The sequence below is a fragment of the Perna viridis genome, chromosome 6, assembly GCF_037379345.1.
Source record: "Perna viridis isolate PV_CMFRI_1.1 ecotype Kerala chromosome 6, ASM3737934v1, whole genome shotgun sequence".
NCBI classification, from domain to species: Eukaryota; Metazoa; Mollusca; class Bivalvia; order Mytilida; family Mytilidae; genus Perna; species Perna viridis.
Window position 1 is genome coordinate 3,812,695 of NC_142450.1, and position 17,365 is coordinate 3,830,059.

Consider the following 17,365-nt stretch of genomic DNA (forward strand, 5'->3'; position numbering starts at 1 on the left):
ACAAGAAATGAAAATGAACAACTACTTAAAAAATGTGATAAAAAAAAAGATAAGCAGTGAAAATTACTTCTTTAAAAAAAGAGAATGAATTACCATACAGTACAAAAATTATTGGAATTTAAAATGCTACAAGTATAAGAGAAATTGAAATGGAAAGACAAAAAAAAACACAATAGAGAAAGTACTAGAGTACAAGAAAATGCATTTGAATAGTCAAAATGTATATGCTTTAGTGAATAAAGCAGACTAAGTGTTAACTAAGTTATGCTTCCACTCATTCAATATAAATTAAAAAAAGATATTTTTAGCGATGAAGCAGTTAAGGGTTGACTGATATAGGTCTAACAATATTGGTTTAAATCATAAGTCAGATATTTTATGCAAATCAGGACAAGAGTGTTTGACCAATAGAACAGACCCTTCTTTGTACTGGCTCATCTTTATTGTGCTAGCTCACAGAAGCAACAGCCCGCAAGTAGACATGTCACCCTACTAGGTCACATTACTCTGTTGCTGAGCCAACCAATTATTACTCTATCACCTATATACTTGGTGGAAGCAGTTAATGGAAACTCATTTAATTTAGTAAGGAATCAAAAAATTATTTCTATCATTCTCATCTCCAACAAGCAACTTGTAGCCATATGTCCTATGCTGCCACAAAAAATGTGCTTAAGTCACATGACAGTGTAATATAATCAACTGCATATGGTGACAAACAATTCTACAAAATCTGAACGAAATCTGTAAAGTAGTTTTCAAGGAGTTGCATCCACAAGTGTGACTGGATGGACAAATGCACCCAAACGACAGAAGGACACCAGTATTTCTATGTCTGTTTTTGGTTAGCGGCGGGGGGACATTTGAAAGACATTGAAGAAAACCTTATGGTCCTTCAACCTTCAACCATAGGGAGGCATATTCCTCACATATACTGGTACATAATAAGAATCTCATCCAAAGTGATATCACAAAGTGGTCAATAAATACACACACACAGTAGAGGTGATAGGCCCTAAATATTCAGAAGAAATCAAGAGGGACATTTCATCAACAAAAACATTGTGAATATTAAAACAAAACAAAAAAATTCAAACCCATTAAAAAACTGGACCATTCAGCCTGGTATGGTATGGCAGGGACCTGGCCTATGGTAGTTAATTACAGGAATTTAATCTTATTCACCTGCATCCCAAATTCTCCATGAGAAAAAAGAGCCGGGAGTTCTAATAGGTGAATGTATTATTCACCATTAAAAAACTTGACCTGATTTTAATTGTTCTTTGAAGCTTAGTGTTACAAGAACCAAAAGTGTGATGAGAATATGGACAGACAGACATATATGAATATCACTTTATACCATCTGATAGTTAATATGGGATGTAAAATCTTAATTGGTACTTTACCATGTTATATACTGTATAGCGGGTAATTTTCATGGGTGCCAAATTTCAAGATTTGTTCTATGAATAGGCCAGGTATTAAATTTAGCTATCTTTTGTGTCTAAAGATACAATATATAAAGATTACTGTGAAATATCTGGAGTTATCAATGGCCAGCTTTTTTTTTTTCGCACATCAATAATATTGCAAAAAAAACAATCTTGCTAACATTTCCTGCTATACGGTATGTTAACAGTAATGATCACAAGATCTTATATGAGTTACAAAAGGTTAACTGCCAAAACTATGACAACCAAATGTAAACCTATGTTTTATTCTGTGAAGCATGATGAGAGAGCACACAAAGTGTTAAAAATGTTTCAGATGTGTCAATGGCTAAAACCAATTAAGAGCTGTAGCCAGGCAAAAAAACAAATGAAATCAGACATCACTCTCCCCCCCCCCCCCCAACCCTAACACAAATTCTCAATCATCAGTGGTTATTATTCACCAGTTGTTAAACAATGTTTACAAATGATGATTTGGTTTGACACCAATGTCCTTCTCAGCACTTTTGGTAACCATAAAAAGAAGATAAGTTCTTCAAAGGCTTTTAACAAGGTCTGTTATGATGGGAATCATCATGTTTTTTATTTAAAAAAACGTCAATGCAAATCAAACGGTGTGATGGCTGTACTAACATACTGAAAACATAAATGTTTCTGATACAGTTGTGAGTCAACAGCTGCTAAGGAAGAGTTGTGATTATAAGTTTAAGGTATATGTATGGATAATGGACACAAAGTGATCCTAATGTATCCTTAAAACAACAGGAAGCCTCACATTAACTGCTACAGTCCTTGAACTGATTGGCGCAACGATTTGACTGATCGATGACCGTTGACTGAATGATCACTGACGGACCGATGACCGGTGACCGATCTGATCGCAGTTTTGTTGTGTAAAATGACGCAAGATCTGTTTAGAATAAAAGAAAAGTAAAATAAAAGTAGAAATTGATGTTTAAATCTATTACATTATGTACATATGTGTAAAATTGACCAAAAAAAAAAAACAACAAAAAACGTAAAATCATTGACCGTGCTGTAGCCGTGATGCGATCATTGGTTTAATGGATCAGCTTGACTTATCAATGACTGACCAGAAACTGATTGGTGATCGATGACTGATCACAATTTTTGTTGCACAGATCGGTTCAGGTACTGTATATATACCCAGCTCAATCAATATAGTGAAATATGGAAAGTCCAACAAAACAGGAAATTAATTTTGAACAGCAACCAAAACTGTTTGTACAGCCTGTATCAAAGCTGATATCAATCCGCCAAAGAGGAGTCAAGATATATAAAATTGCAATGAAAGTTTGACAGAAACATGGACAGACAAGGTGACTCCAATATATATATATTATTTACATATTATTTTTTATCATAGTGCAGCCTGAGTTTTCATTTTGTTACATCAATATATTCTACATTATCAGCCAGCCTTCAAAGGCTTATGAAGCACTTTCTTTTAAATTCTAGATTACATACAAATATATCGCCCACTAACTGGGTGGGACTATACCACCCACTCACTGGGTGGGGCTATTATAATGAAAATTAATCAAGATTGTATTATCCCTGGCTACAGCCTTATTGGTGCTATGTGAATAAAAGCTTTAGGAAAGCAAGTTTTGTGTATGAACCTCTTTTATCTCGTTTAACAAGTTCCATCATACTATCTACAATGAGCAGAAATAGATACAATACAGTAAGCCAGTAACATAAGATGTAATGATACACAGGCGAAATTATTTCACATGATTTTCAAACAAATATTACATGATTTTCACACGAATTTCACATGATTTTCACCAGAATTGAGCAAATAAACTTTGAACAGAGTTCAGATGAATTTGTTCACATGAAATTCTTGTTAAGTAAATTTCACATGAAAATCACGTTAATTTCATGTGAAGTACATGTGAAGTTCACATGAATTTCATGTGAAGCTCAATTAACATGAAATTCACGTGAGAAATATTTGCTTGTGTACAAACTTAGTGAAAAAATACATATAGAAAGCAATTAGCATGAGACATATCACAAAATATGATATAAAATCCCTTTTTGTTACAATGTTTAATTTTTAACTATGAAATCTTTCTTTTCTTATATCTGTGTATTTGTGATAATTAAACAAACTTTCAGTTGAGTATTTCAAATTTTTGTACAAACTTTCAGTTTTGTATTCCACATTTTTGTACAAACTTTCAGTTGTGTATTCCAGATTTTTTGTACAAACTTACACTAGAGTATTCAAGAATTTTATACAATTTTACACCTGTGTAAATACGATGATAAAAATATGACAGGTAACTATATATGCACTTTAATAAGTTTGGTACTAAAACAAAAAAAGAAACTTCCGATAACTATGCACCATTATGAAGTTCCCAGAAATAGCATACTAAATATATGTACAAAATGGTCTTCTGTTTTGAATGCTTTAGAAAGTAAAAATTTTGGACAAAAAAATAAATTGAGAAAACAACTTATATGCCCAAGTGCCTACATATAAAAACTTACCTGTATATATCTGTGACTTACCTTTGAAATCATTTGCCATTAATTTAACAACTAAAATTTCTTACCAGTTTTTAAAATGAATGTTATAGCTTTTACATGGTACAATTTTATGAATGAAGTTACTTATATTTAATGGAGGTAATGTTGTCTCTATTTTAATCAACCTGTGACATGTGGTCATCTGGTATACAATATGATCTTTACAGGAGGTCATATGTCTCTCTGTCATTGAAATTTGGAGTAAAAACAACTCGTGTACAATCTGTCTGCCTATACTGGTGGCGAATGAAGATCAAGTAAAAACAACACAAAACTACCCTACCAAATTTCAGCAAAGTCTGATCACTGGTCTCAGACCACTATGTACCTGAGAAGGACCCAAAAATAGTTACATATAGTAAACCCAAATTTCACATTGCTTTTATGGACAATAAGATAAAGAAATAGGAAATCATAGTATATTACTTATTTTCTCAAAACAAAAGTAATATACTTTTGTTACGTTTAAAGAAAGGTATTTATGGTTGATTAAATTCCTTCTGACAGTTATCCGTCACCATGAATGTATTGTTGTTTTTAGAGGGATATATTTGAAAGGACCTACTAATAAATGTATTTCATTTATTACAACAATAAATCCTGTAAAATTATTTAGTGTAAAAAAAAAAGAAACTACTAAGTTGACATTCAGAATAAAAGGTTAGTCAAGCTGAATATGGTTTAAAGTCCTATGGCAGATATTTTGCACATTTCAGGAAGAGACCAACTGACCAATCAAACAGACCCTGATTTGTACTAATTGGACACGCCGTCGGATCTTTTAAAGTGTTAGATGACAGAAGCAACCACTCATCATGTTACCCTACTCGGACACATTATTCTGACTCAGAGCAATTATCACTCATTCCCAAAAATACAGCATTCTTGGCTTCCATTTTTAAAATCTTTGGATTGACTCATACAAAAATCAAACCCTTGACCTCCCAAAATCAAGGCAACCATGCTACCCCAAGACCAACAAGATGGTATAAATAATAATAAAAAAAAAAAAAACATTTCCACAAGTAAATTTCACATAACAAACTTATGTTAACCAGTGCCCAGTAGTAGAAGTTGTAATATAATTTCAGATTTATTGGACTTTGGTTGGACTTGTTACGTACTAGAAAACTTCTTTTCATTGCAACTTTTAAGTGACGACAACTAAGTATTTAGCCAGTGACATATTTCTAAATCTTTATATACATGTATTCTTCACTTTATTCATATATTTGATTCAAAAATTCATTAACAAAGTACAAAAAATATTGACTCCTAATGCTTATTTTTTAACTCCCTTAAATTAGAAGTCTTGAATACTTACTGCACTCGTGCCTTGACCAGATGTTGGTAATTTCTCTGGCAGTAATAAATATACAGAATAAGAACTTACATTTTTACCTTAAATGTTCCTCTGAAGTGATTAAAATCATATTGGGACTGAATCATCAAAAAGCTGAAGTGTTTAATCTTAATGACCTTCTACCAATTATTTTTATAAACACCTTGTTTTACATAAGCATGCATACTTATATTGTCATTATATTAGTAAATGGATTCAGGGTGTTAAGGGTTTAATAAAATGGGATAATTATGGAATGGTATTCATTGAAAAAATGTTCATCTGGATGTAGTATTTTCTATTCAATCTTTTCATTTAAATGCAATATTTTGTCATTTGATTGGCATAATGTTTCATTTGAATTGTCATTAAATTGGTTTAACTCTGTATTTTAATGCAATATTTTTCATTCAATAAGTATATTTCTTCCTTTGAATGCCATAATTTATTATTTAGTTGTCTTTAATTTTTTTATTTTAATGCAGTATTTTTCATTCATTTGAATGTAATATTTGCCATTATTGCATAAATAAAATATACCAGTTGAATGATAACTATTGCATTAAACAAAAAATTATGCCATTGGAATGAAAAATATTGCATTTAAGGAGGTAGACCTAGGGTAAGGGACAGAACTCTTGAAATCAGTGATACGTTTGTACCATATTCAATTTCACCAAAGCCCATCAAGCTTTCATTTGAAATAGAATGAAATCAGTCCAAGTTACCTTGATGCTTACATGAGATTGGTGTAAAATACAGAATACAAACGTTTCAATGATTTGTTAGAGTTGCATCCCTTACCCTAGGACTATCTCCATAATTGCAAAAATATACCAACTGAATAGAAAATATCACTTTCAATGAAAATTATTAATTTTTTACAACCAATACCATGCCCTAGTTAGTATCATATATATATGGTGAATAAAATTGTACCATGCAAAAGCATAATAAAATGTGTTAATAACTTCCTGATAATAACTTCACTAGCTTATCAAAACATCTGACAGCAAAACTATACACAAAACAATATCATAAAATTTACATCTCCAAATCTGATGTAATTACAGTCTGATGAAAAATTGTGAAAAGATTGATTTCATTTAATCTTCTTTCATATCTATCAACTTTTAACAAATTTCAACAGCTTAAGAATTTGCAATGTATTTTTTTTTTCAGTTATAAAGTTGCATATAGAGTTGCTGTCAAGAAGTACAATATAGCATAAGTCAAGGTATTATTGTGATCAGATTGTAATTCCAAGCAAAATTTGTGATTCAGGTGCAGCAGTGTTTGGATCCATATAACCACACATGCCATTAATAATAACCTATAAATATAGATATTGGCATTCTCGGAACTTACAAGCTTCACGCAACTTGTCTTTGTCGTAATGTAACATTTCGTAATCAGCCATACTGATTCGACTGACTTGTATCCGTAATCGTTCAGGCATGGAAGGTGGGCTGAAAAATGCCAAATCAGGACTATATATGGAGTGAATCAGTCGACTTGCAAGAAGTCTGCACAGTTCTATGGACTAGGGATATGATGACCAAAGGAGGATAGACACTATGGGCTTAATTTGAGAAAAAAACACTGAAATGGATCTAAAAATTATCAATTTTAGGAAGCACATTCTTTTAAGTTGCCAGGATGAAATCCACTTCCAGTCAAAATTATTGCTTTTCTTGCTTAAAATGCTCATTTTGAAATTCAGAGTTACATTACATGAACAATAACAATAGACTGACTCAACAAAAACTTCAATACATGGATTCACTTCAACCCAGGAAAAATTTTCAACTGAACCTGCATCTTCCTAGTGCTTATTAATCATCATATCATATTTCATTCATGTCAATTCAGGTCAGTTCATGTTTTTGTCTATACCAAGACTCTCCTACCTCTTTCTTATGAAAAAAGTAAGCTGCATCCCCAAAATTAGAAATTTGAGGTAAAAACTCCGTACATCTCACAGTCTCTGAACTGATCCATCCAACTATTTTTCGAATTGATGACCTGATTATTGACTGATGGCTTGCTGATAGATTGATAAAAAATTACCAGATTACTGACTGATTAAAATGATTATCTGATTATTGACTGATTACTGATGTTATCATAATTTTACTTTGAATTCAAAATATCTAAATCATGTAACAGAAACAATATTAAAATTAATTAATTTTATTTTTAATATACATGTATATCAATAACCATTATTTCATTTCAGTAAAAAGGAAAAATAGGGCATTAATTGAACATTAAGTGATACAAATGTACCCTGCCATGTAACAGTGAAAAAAGGGGGATGGTAAAATGTTCAAAATGACCTAACTTGAAAACAACATACTGGATTTTGCTGATAATTTAACTTAATCTGTATTGTACAGTACTGCACAATTGTGCAAGGTTTCAAAAAGATTTTGTTATTTTTTTTTCAAGATGTCAGGGGACAGACAGACACACAACTATTCAGAGGGCATCACATAATACCTCACCACTTTGCTTAGCGAGGTATAAAAACAAAATGTGAAATGATCGGTAGTCATATACATAATGTAAAACAGACTAATTATAGATTTAACCAATCAGTTTGATGAATCAATGACAGATCACCATACATATAATAGCTGAATGGATCAATTCAGTTACTAAACGACTCCCTAGCTATGATAAGGGAAAAAAAAACGAAAAAAAAAACAAAAACAATCCAAAGAAAAAGTAATCAAACTACATAAAATATTTGCACTGAAAAAAGTTTGAGTAATATGCAAATTGTACATAAAAAGTACTTTTAATTGGGAAACATCTATAACAGTTAGATTAAACCTTAAAGATACACAAGTGCAGACTTCTCAGATGACAACAATTATCATTAGAAAATCCATCTTTATAAACTGACATTAACTTAATAAAAGTACTGATTAAATTCAGTCCAATAAAAAATTTTGACAAAATTTATCAGGTACAAAGTGACACCTTGTTGAATCTACACTTAAAGGGGAAAAATGAATAACGTTAATTTTTACAATTAAGTCTTACAAACTTTAACCAACATAACATGCATAAATAAGTAACATACTCATTGGCTATAGGCATTGACCCTCGTCTTTTTGGTTTTTGAATCATATTGGCTTGATTGCGGAATTTGATCTGTATGACCGAGGCTTTTAGCCGACATGGTTCACCGTCAACCTGCATGGCAATAGACTTTTTGGTGATAAGTTTCACATGGCTACACTGGGCAATTCTTTCACCATGACCACCCATGTATATAGTTGCCTGAAAAGATAAGCAGTTTATGAAAATCGGAACAGAAACATTCAGACCAAAAACTTATTTTGTACAAAAAACTTTTGATAATTTCTGAATTGTTAATAGGGTTTGTAAGTCTCGTACTAGTTTCATTTTCCCTTACAGAATTTTAGATGTAGAAAGTATCGAAATCCGAAGACTGGTCTGCATTTTATTGTTTACTTCCAGGAAATTGAAACACTGTATCACAATGCAAAATCTTCTATTTTATGCTTTTCTTTACGTCTTTATCCAGTAGAACAAGATATTTGTCATTTTTTATCAGTACTTTTTTCACAAAGAGATATTTTGCTTTTAACATTGACTAAATGCTATGTTAATGACGAATCTCTATGCATTTGAATGGGAGATGAGGACCCATTCTCATGAAATCACGGTCACGTGACAAGACTTGCATACCCTATAGCATATGCTATTTAATTGGAAAGAGTAAAGAATTAAAATATAATCATGAGTGCTAAAGAATACAAAGATTTGATGAGTGGATGAAAGTACCTGAATCTCCAATCGCATGTGTGATGTTTTACTTATTCACAAAAACAAATGGCTAACACTATTTATCATATAGTTATATGCAATATTTTAAGGTTATTTTCAAATGTGATTGGTGAGTTAATGAATCAACAGAACTCACCTCATTTCAGTTAAAAAAATTAGTGAAACCTGTAAATGTAGTTCAGGGGTCAATTTAGACAGGTCAAAGGTTAATTCAGAGTTCAATTTTGAAAGGTCCAACTGTATAACATACATGTACATACCAGTGATGAGTAAGTGAAACCAATAACTTCAAGCTGACCATCATCATGTCTCTGTGTCTCGTACCCTAAAGCATTGGGATTACCCCATGGTGTTGTTCCACTGGAATATCTATTCAACAAAACACATATAGTACTTCTAACTTTGCAGATCATGCTTACGATAAATCAGATGCTGATTATTGTTCATCATTTATAAGAATGAATCAACCCATACAATGAAAAAACCAGCAAAATATTATAGTTTACAAATAACATACATATGTTAAAACTGTAACCTTAGCAAGTTTGTTAAATTACAAATTTCAAAATAGATAAAAGACAAAAAAAAAATTTTTAATCCTCAACTTACACAGGGATATAAAGTCCCTTACTTACAGAGGGACCAGAATTTGAAGAAAAAGATGAAAAAACAACAGAACTTTGCGCTTTCAAATTTATACCTCCCCACACCCCATCCATGTAACAATGCAGTCAAAATATAATCAAAGTTGTCAAACAGGAAGTTGATGGCACTACAGTCTGAAATTGAGTCCAATGATAAGGCATACCTATATAAAGCTTCTGTCAAAATATCAAGCGAAGAGATGTTCAAAAGAAAACTGTGACACAAAGTTGTTGATAGACAAATGTACGGACAGACAAAATAATTATAAAATAAAAACTCCCACAAATCAGGAAGTTAAATAAAATCTGTCAAAAAGTCATATTGATATTCATTAGCTTGCTGGGAGAAACTTATACACACCTTGGAATGTTTAGAAATAACAAACAAATAATTTTCAGCTCCTGGACCTTGGCTGTCAAATCTTTACCATCACACTGTAAATAAAATATGATATTAAAAAGTCGTTATGAGTGGTTGAACTAATACAAATAAGTGCCTTAAGGAGGTAGACCTAGGGTAAGGGACACAACTCTTAAAAATCATAGGAACATTTGTACTCAGCATTTTACATAAATCTTATATAAGCATCTAATGAACTTGGATTCATTTTATTCTGCTTCAAACAAAGCTTGAGAGGCTTTGGTAAAACTGAATATGATACAAACATATCGCTGATTTCATGAGTTATGTCCTTTACCCTAGGTCCATCTCTTTAAGGTAGCTGTGTTTAAACATTTTCAATTCCTACCTATCACTTAGAATACAATATAAAATTAAAATTCCCACAAATATGGGTTTAAAAAAAGAGTTACTTTTATATTCATATTTTAATTACTGATTTATCAATACACGAATAACTAAACATGCAAAAACAAAAAAGATCTTTAGAAATTTTGGTATTCTTAACATCAAATGCCCACTATGAACATGTGGAAATGTTATCATGCACAAGAGGTACAGTGTAAAAACATAGGTATGAAGCAACAATAAAATTAGTTAATAATGACTCAACAATTCATTCGGTAAAGAAAAATATACAGGTAAATGAAGCTTAAAATTGATTGATTGATTGATTGATTGATTGTTGTGGTTTAATATTCTATGGTTGATATGTTATATATTTCAGGACAGGAATATTATAACCAATCAAACAGACTGCTTCTTACAAAATCAGATATACTGAGCCAATCAAACTGATCCTGCTTTGTACCAGTCGAGCCCTGAACAGGTAGGCCAGAAGTCTTGGGCAGAAGCTATTATGAAAGGACTTTATAAAACATCTGGTCAGTTTTCTGTTTTTTTAAGCCTTGATTTCACTACACTGTCTTCATACTTACTATCAATTGTATACTATCTGCTATATTTTTACAACTTCTTTTTAAAAAATCTCTACCCCCAGCCTGTAATAAAATTAAATAAATCATACATTTTTGTTTAGGATAGTTATGAGAGTGGAATTTTCAATAGTCATAAAATGCAATGATTTCATTAATGCATCCATTACTCCATGTGTGTTTGTTTTTGTTTTTGAATAAGTAATCAGGGGAGACAACTCTCTCTAGACATTTTGTGAGACATCCTGTATTTTACTAATAATTTAGAGAATTGAAAATTTCAAATTCTATTTTGAGTTACTACTCTGATGAAGTTTATTTGTTTAGTTAATGGTAGCACATACAATGTCCATACAACAACAATTGAACTACTGAAAAATAATTTAATTTCAGAAGTAACACAGTTACTGATTGGATAAAAAAATTTGGCAATCATCTCATAGACAAAATTTTGTAATGATGTCATCAAACTTTTTAAATGATTTACTCATTGAATTTTGGTACTTAAATTAAAATAAATGACTGTTATATTTTTTGTCTGTTTGAAAAAACCTAAATGCCCATGGTGCATACTTCAAAATAACTAGCTATGCAGGTTATTTGTTGAACAACCTAATTGAGGTTATTTCTTCATAGACCTAAAAAATATAACAGTCATTCCTTAAATAATTAAGAAGCTGTCTTTGTAAGAATCATGCAGAATCTGAAAAATGTGATTCACTCAAAAAAAGGCTACATATTTTTATTTTTGTAATTAAGTTGTTTTATGGGTCTATACTATGAAATGTGTAATTATTCATTCAAATCTTCCTGCTCTTAGGAGATAATCAACATTGAAAATCCAATAGATTCTATTATATTTGAGTGTCATTTACAGAGTTATCTCCATTAATTTTGAAATCTTCAGTGCATTCTATATAATTTTTATCTCCTAAGAGCACGGGTTATATGAAAAATCACATGTAACTTTAAGTTTACTCTGACATTTCAAAAAAATATCAAAAATAAAAATATGTAGGCTTTTTACCCATGAATCACATTTTGCATGATCCTTAGATGGAGTGCTACTTAAATATATTCCTACATAAATAACAAAAGAAAATTCAATCTGTTTAAAACTTACCCCTGCATAGAACATTTTATTCCAAAATCTACTGTTGAATTTTTCTGGATTTGCTTCTGTAAAAGAAAAAGTAAACTAAAGGTCCATGTGTTTTTAAAAAATAAGAATTACATGATTTCTTTTGTTAACATCATTCCAAACAAATACTCAACTCTCAAATGGTATTAATCAAAACTGTGCTTCAAAAAATATAATTTCATTTGGTTGCGCTGGCTAACTGGAATAAAATTAAGTTCTCCCTGGATTTTTCTGATACATATAGTATAATATTACGTATATATGTTTAGTTTTCCTGCCAATGTTTTCAAGGTTCTTTTTATTGTACATGTATGTTGAACAGCACTAACATGTACATGTATGTTGAACATCACTAAATTTTTTTTATTCAGAAATTTGGTAGTCCTCTCTCAAATGTAGGTATGCACAGAACTACTAGACCACTGATATTGTCAAACCCTGATATCACACCTCTTCATGGATCATACTTGAAATATACTGTGAAAGTACTTTATTCCTGGATACCAATTTTCTATGATTAGGGAAGAAATACAAGTTCTTGTGGTCTTTAATTCATAGTTTTAAGGTTTAAAGTATACAAATCAATTGAAATCTCCTTTCTGTTGGTAACCATATTTTGGGGTTTGGCTTACCCATGAAAACCATGAAAATTTGTACCCTCGAACAACAGTACTTTCACAGAAATTAAAATATATAATAAAATGAACATGAAATGTCAAAAATCTGTATCAGAGGTGGTATCAACCCTCAACCTATATCACCTTGGCCCTTGGGTTGATATAGGAGTATCTTGTTGATACAGCATGTGATACAGATTTTTGCATGTAATATTCATTATAAATATACTTTCATGAGTGTTATGAATTACATCATTACAGATAGAGGCATGATCATATGGCTATCCATTTTATTAGTACTTAAAATTTAAGTACAAGGGGGGATACCATCTCATACTACTACACATTAATTGCCTTTCCAGAGCACACCAGGTTTGTGCTGTTTGTGTTTCTGTTTGAATTTGAATTTTCAATTTTGTTGTTGTTTGTTTGTCCATTGTCAGTTTATGTGATCTAGAATGTGTTTTCCCTTCCAATATGTGCAGTGATGTATCCTGTCCCATCAGTGCCATGATGTATCCCACCCCTTACCTCTGGATTCCCTCCCAATATGTGCAATAATGTATCCCATCCCATCAGTGCCATAATGTATCCCACCCCTTACCTCTGGATTCCCTCCCAATATGTGCAATGATGCATCCCATCCCATCAGTGCCATGATGTATCCCACCCCTTACCTCTGGATTCATGGAATTCTAAAGCTACTTGTGCATCAGCACCAAGACTAAAGTAGTTGTTAAACACATCTAGAGGCAGTTTCTCTGAGATACTGTCATCTGTATTGTTATTTGTCTCACTTTCACAATGGTCATAAGGACAGGATTGTACATCCCATCTGCAATATCATAAAAGTTATCAACAACAAAAAAGCACAAAACAAAACACATCTTCATAACTAGTTATTTTCATGTGTTTCTATTTATTTGTAGTAATGCTAGTGGATAGGTACAATGTATTAATTTTAAATATTAATATAACTTTAAAATCTCATAAATTGCTGTTCCCTTCAACTGCATTTTACTAAAAACTTTCAAACTGAAAATCAGAAAATAATAAAAAAAATTGTATCAAACCATAAAATCTTGATACCCTCTCCACACCTCCAATTGATAACATGTACATTTTTACCTCCAAATTCATTTTGGTAAAAATCTAAAATAAAAGGTTTGCAATGATAACATGTATTGAGAATTCTGTGAAAGTTTCATTAAATTCCAATCAGTGGTGTAGGAAGAGTAACATATAAGAGAAGGGTACCCAATTGCATAACAGACAACGCCTCTTACAGTAACTTTTATTTACACAAAATTTTACACCTGCATAAGTAATGTCTCACAGCGTTGCTGGGATCTGACATAATACAAACTATGTAAACATCAAGATGTTTAAAAATGTTTTTTAAAAGTTTCAATTTTTCCTGCCAATATTCTACGAACAGGTACCTATCTAACTGGACCAGTTGGCCCTCTTCAACATAGTTCAAAACCTTGGATATAGGTTCATCTGTATATCCCTAGAAAAAAAACATAAAACTATATTATTATATAGATGTCAATGAATTCCCTCCATAATAAATTTTGATGAATCACATGTGAAATATATTTGGTAATTTCACTCTCAGACTTTCCCCGCCAAAACATCACAGCACTTTCTTTTAGAGGTATTAACATTTTTTTTATGTCACTAATGATTTGGAAAATTAATCTGCCAATCACAGAATTTAAAATTCATTTATGAAATGTTTCTAATATTTGAACAGGTTGCCTATCAGATGCGTGAGTTTACACATATACATCACAATGTGGCTTATAAAAAGTGTAAACCGGCCTACCATGCTATTTTGTATAACCTGTTCAAATTCAGCAAATTATACAAAATAATATGGTTTGCTCAAACAAAACCAACCAATCAGAAAAGCTTGTTACAAACCAATTCATTCTTGAAAGTCACAAAAAAAATATTGAGAAAATCTATGTAAGAAATAAGATAATCAATGAGTTATAGTGAATAATCCTAACACACTGTATAATCACTTGTGCCAAGAACGCTTGCATATTTGATTGTTGCTTGGAACAAGATCAGCGGACTTGTTAGGAGGAGTTTGATGAATCCCCTGACTGCCTCTAGCTAGGAAGAGCTTGATGAATCCCCAGACTACCTCTAGCTAGGAGGAGTTTGATAAATCCCCTGACTGCCTCTAGCTAGGAAGAGCTTGACGAATCCCCAGACTACCTCTAGCTAGGAGGAGTCTGATAAATCCCCAGACTACCTCTAGCTAGGAAGAGCTTGAAGAATCCCCAGACTACCTCTATCTAGAAAGAGTTTGATGAATGCAAAAACAACATCTAACTAGGAGGAGCATGACTACCTAGATTGACTATCACAGATAACTTACCCCTCCCCAGTTGAGGGTTCGAGAGAGATCATTCCCAGTACCAAGGGGCATAATAGCGACAGGAGGAGCTGGATGTATCCCCAGACTGTCTATCACAGATAAGATCCACCCCACGGTACCGTCTCCACCACACGCCAGTATGTGTAAATTAGGCACTTTTTTGTACATCTCTAGGCTGCAAAACAGAATGGTAAAATAATCAATGTTTTGAAATTTATAAAACTGGTTCAACTAGAGCAATATAAACTTCATGAGGGATAATATTCCTATGTATTGATACAATTATCTTTCATTGTAAAGGAAAACCTAGAATATTGATTTTAAAAAATTTCGTTTGATATTGATAACAAGACAAATTTAAAGCTATATTTCAACCAGTGCAATACCATAAACCACTTTATTTTCACCAATATTTGTCTTTGCAATTTAGTATGTCAATGCAATTTTGCACTGAAAGAGTAATCAAGGGAACCAAGATTCAAGAAGAAATTGATAGGATAAAGACTAGACAGGGAAAAGAGACATACACAACAGAGAACATAAAACAACCAAAATAACATGTACAAACAAACACAAGTAAATGAGCAACCCAGATTTCACTAAAAATTGGGAGCATGGACCAAGTACACTGGTAGGGTAAGCATCTTCTACTTTTTAAATACTCTCTAAAAGAGTAATCAAGGGAACCAAGGTTATAGATGTTTTCTATTACAAAGAGACTTATTCATAACAATTTATTTTGGCTGTTTTTCCCTGTTTGTGATATCAGCGAAAAATAAAATTGCTCGAGAAAATAAGTTGATTTACAATATTTTAAAAAATGATTATGATTGATTGATTAGCTATTATGGTTCTTAACAAGTCAAAAATAATTTCATTCAAAACTCAACATTTATTCAAAAACAACTGGTACTTACCCAAATCTTGGTCCACCTTGACTAAGATCAAACACCTGCCGTGGATTCAACCACCAGCAGAATTTGTGTAATAATTTGGCCCCTTGGTTACCCCCACTCTTAGGATTTATAAAAACAACGAGGGGTTTGACTAGCGGTGAAGGAATAGGCTTGATTATAAATGGCCGATGTTCTTCTTTCAATTTCTTCTTCTTAATCGAAGATCTTCGCTTCTTCCGTAATGAAGATTTGAAAGACCCCTGAAAAACAGAAAAATAGTTATAGAAAATAAGTAACTTACAAAAATTTTATGTTTATCAAATCCTTTGTGGCAATACAAAGAACATGTAGTAAGTCACTTGTGGAAGACTCTTCTCAATAGTTTCAACAAGGACAACCATGGTTTCAATATGTACAACCATAGTTTCAACATGTACAACCATAGTTTCAACATGTACAACCATGGTTTTAATATGTACAACAATGATTTCAACATACACAACCAAGGTTTCATCATGTACAACAATGGTTTCGACATGTACAACCATGCTTTCAATACATATTACAATAGTGTAATCATGTACAAGAATGGTTCAACAACAACTGGTTCATAATGTAAGTTAGGATGGTGTCAACATATATAACAATGGTGTCAACATGTATAACAATGGTTTCAACATTTACAACAATGATTTAACCCTTGTTGTGCTGCACCCTGATTTATCCACGATTGGCCCTGTTTCCACTTTATTAGTTCTAACAGTGTAAATCTTAGCTTAGCTCAATTTGTTTCCATCTGCAAGCAGCTTGATTGTGTTAAAATGAGGCTAAATCTGCTATAGAGTTTGTTAAAAAAGTATTGACTGGAGAGCTGAAAAAGGAGGTCAAGAGTTTCCACTGCCCAAAAAAGTGAAATTTAAGTGACAATTAAGGAGTAGGGTTCATTTCTTCTTTATTGCTACAAGTTGCTTCTTGGTTTGTGTTTACAATACAATGTCACCCACATACGCATAAAAAGTCTAATGTATGAGATTGAGAAGGGTGGCTCAGTCAACGGTCTCTTTAAACTGCTACTTGTCAAGGGTTAGTCCTACCAGTTATGTCAGGGAGGACTTGGGATTAAAGGACTTTTATCCGAAACCTTACTGTTTTTCCAT

The 17,365-nt window shown here is 32.1% G+C and overlaps 1 protein-coding gene across 13 annotated transcripts in view; it reads right to left on the bottom strand.

Annotated features, from left to right (window-relative positions):
* Nucleotides 1–17,365, bottom strand: part of LOC148613260 (diacylglycerol kinase zeta-like) — a 106,783-nt gene that overhangs the window by 24,720 nt on the left and 64,698 nt on the right. For 8 of the 13 annotated variants that reach the window (XM_088586545.1, XM_088586556.1, XM_088586552.1 and 5 more), the window contains 11 exons: nt 16,230–16,468; nt 15,313–15,487; nt 14,360–14,430; nt 13,595–13,752; nt 12,283–12,338; nt 11,163–11,225; nt 10,186–10,259; nt 9,441–9,549; nt 8,450–8,649; nt 6,727–6,848; nt 3,095–3,130 (listed from right to left, as the gene is read on the bottom strand). In XM_088586545.1, the coding sequence (XP_088442671.1) occupies nt 3,095–3,130; nt 6,727–6,848; nt 8,450–8,649; nt 9,441–9,549; nt 10,186–10,259; nt 11,163–11,225; nt 12,283–12,338; nt 13,595–13,752; nt 14,360–14,430; nt 15,313–15,487; nt 16,230–16,468 (1,303 nt within the window). The remainder of the gene's footprint in view (nt 1–3,094; nt 3,131–6,726; nt 6,849–8,449; nt 8,650–9,440; nt 9,550–10,185; nt 10,260–11,162; nt 11,226–12,282; nt 12,339–13,594; nt 13,753–14,359; nt 14,431–15,312; nt 15,488–16,229; nt 16,469–17,365) is intronic. The other 5 variants (XM_088586555.1, XM_088586547.1, XM_088586554.1 and 2 more) reach the window with 3 other exon arrangements.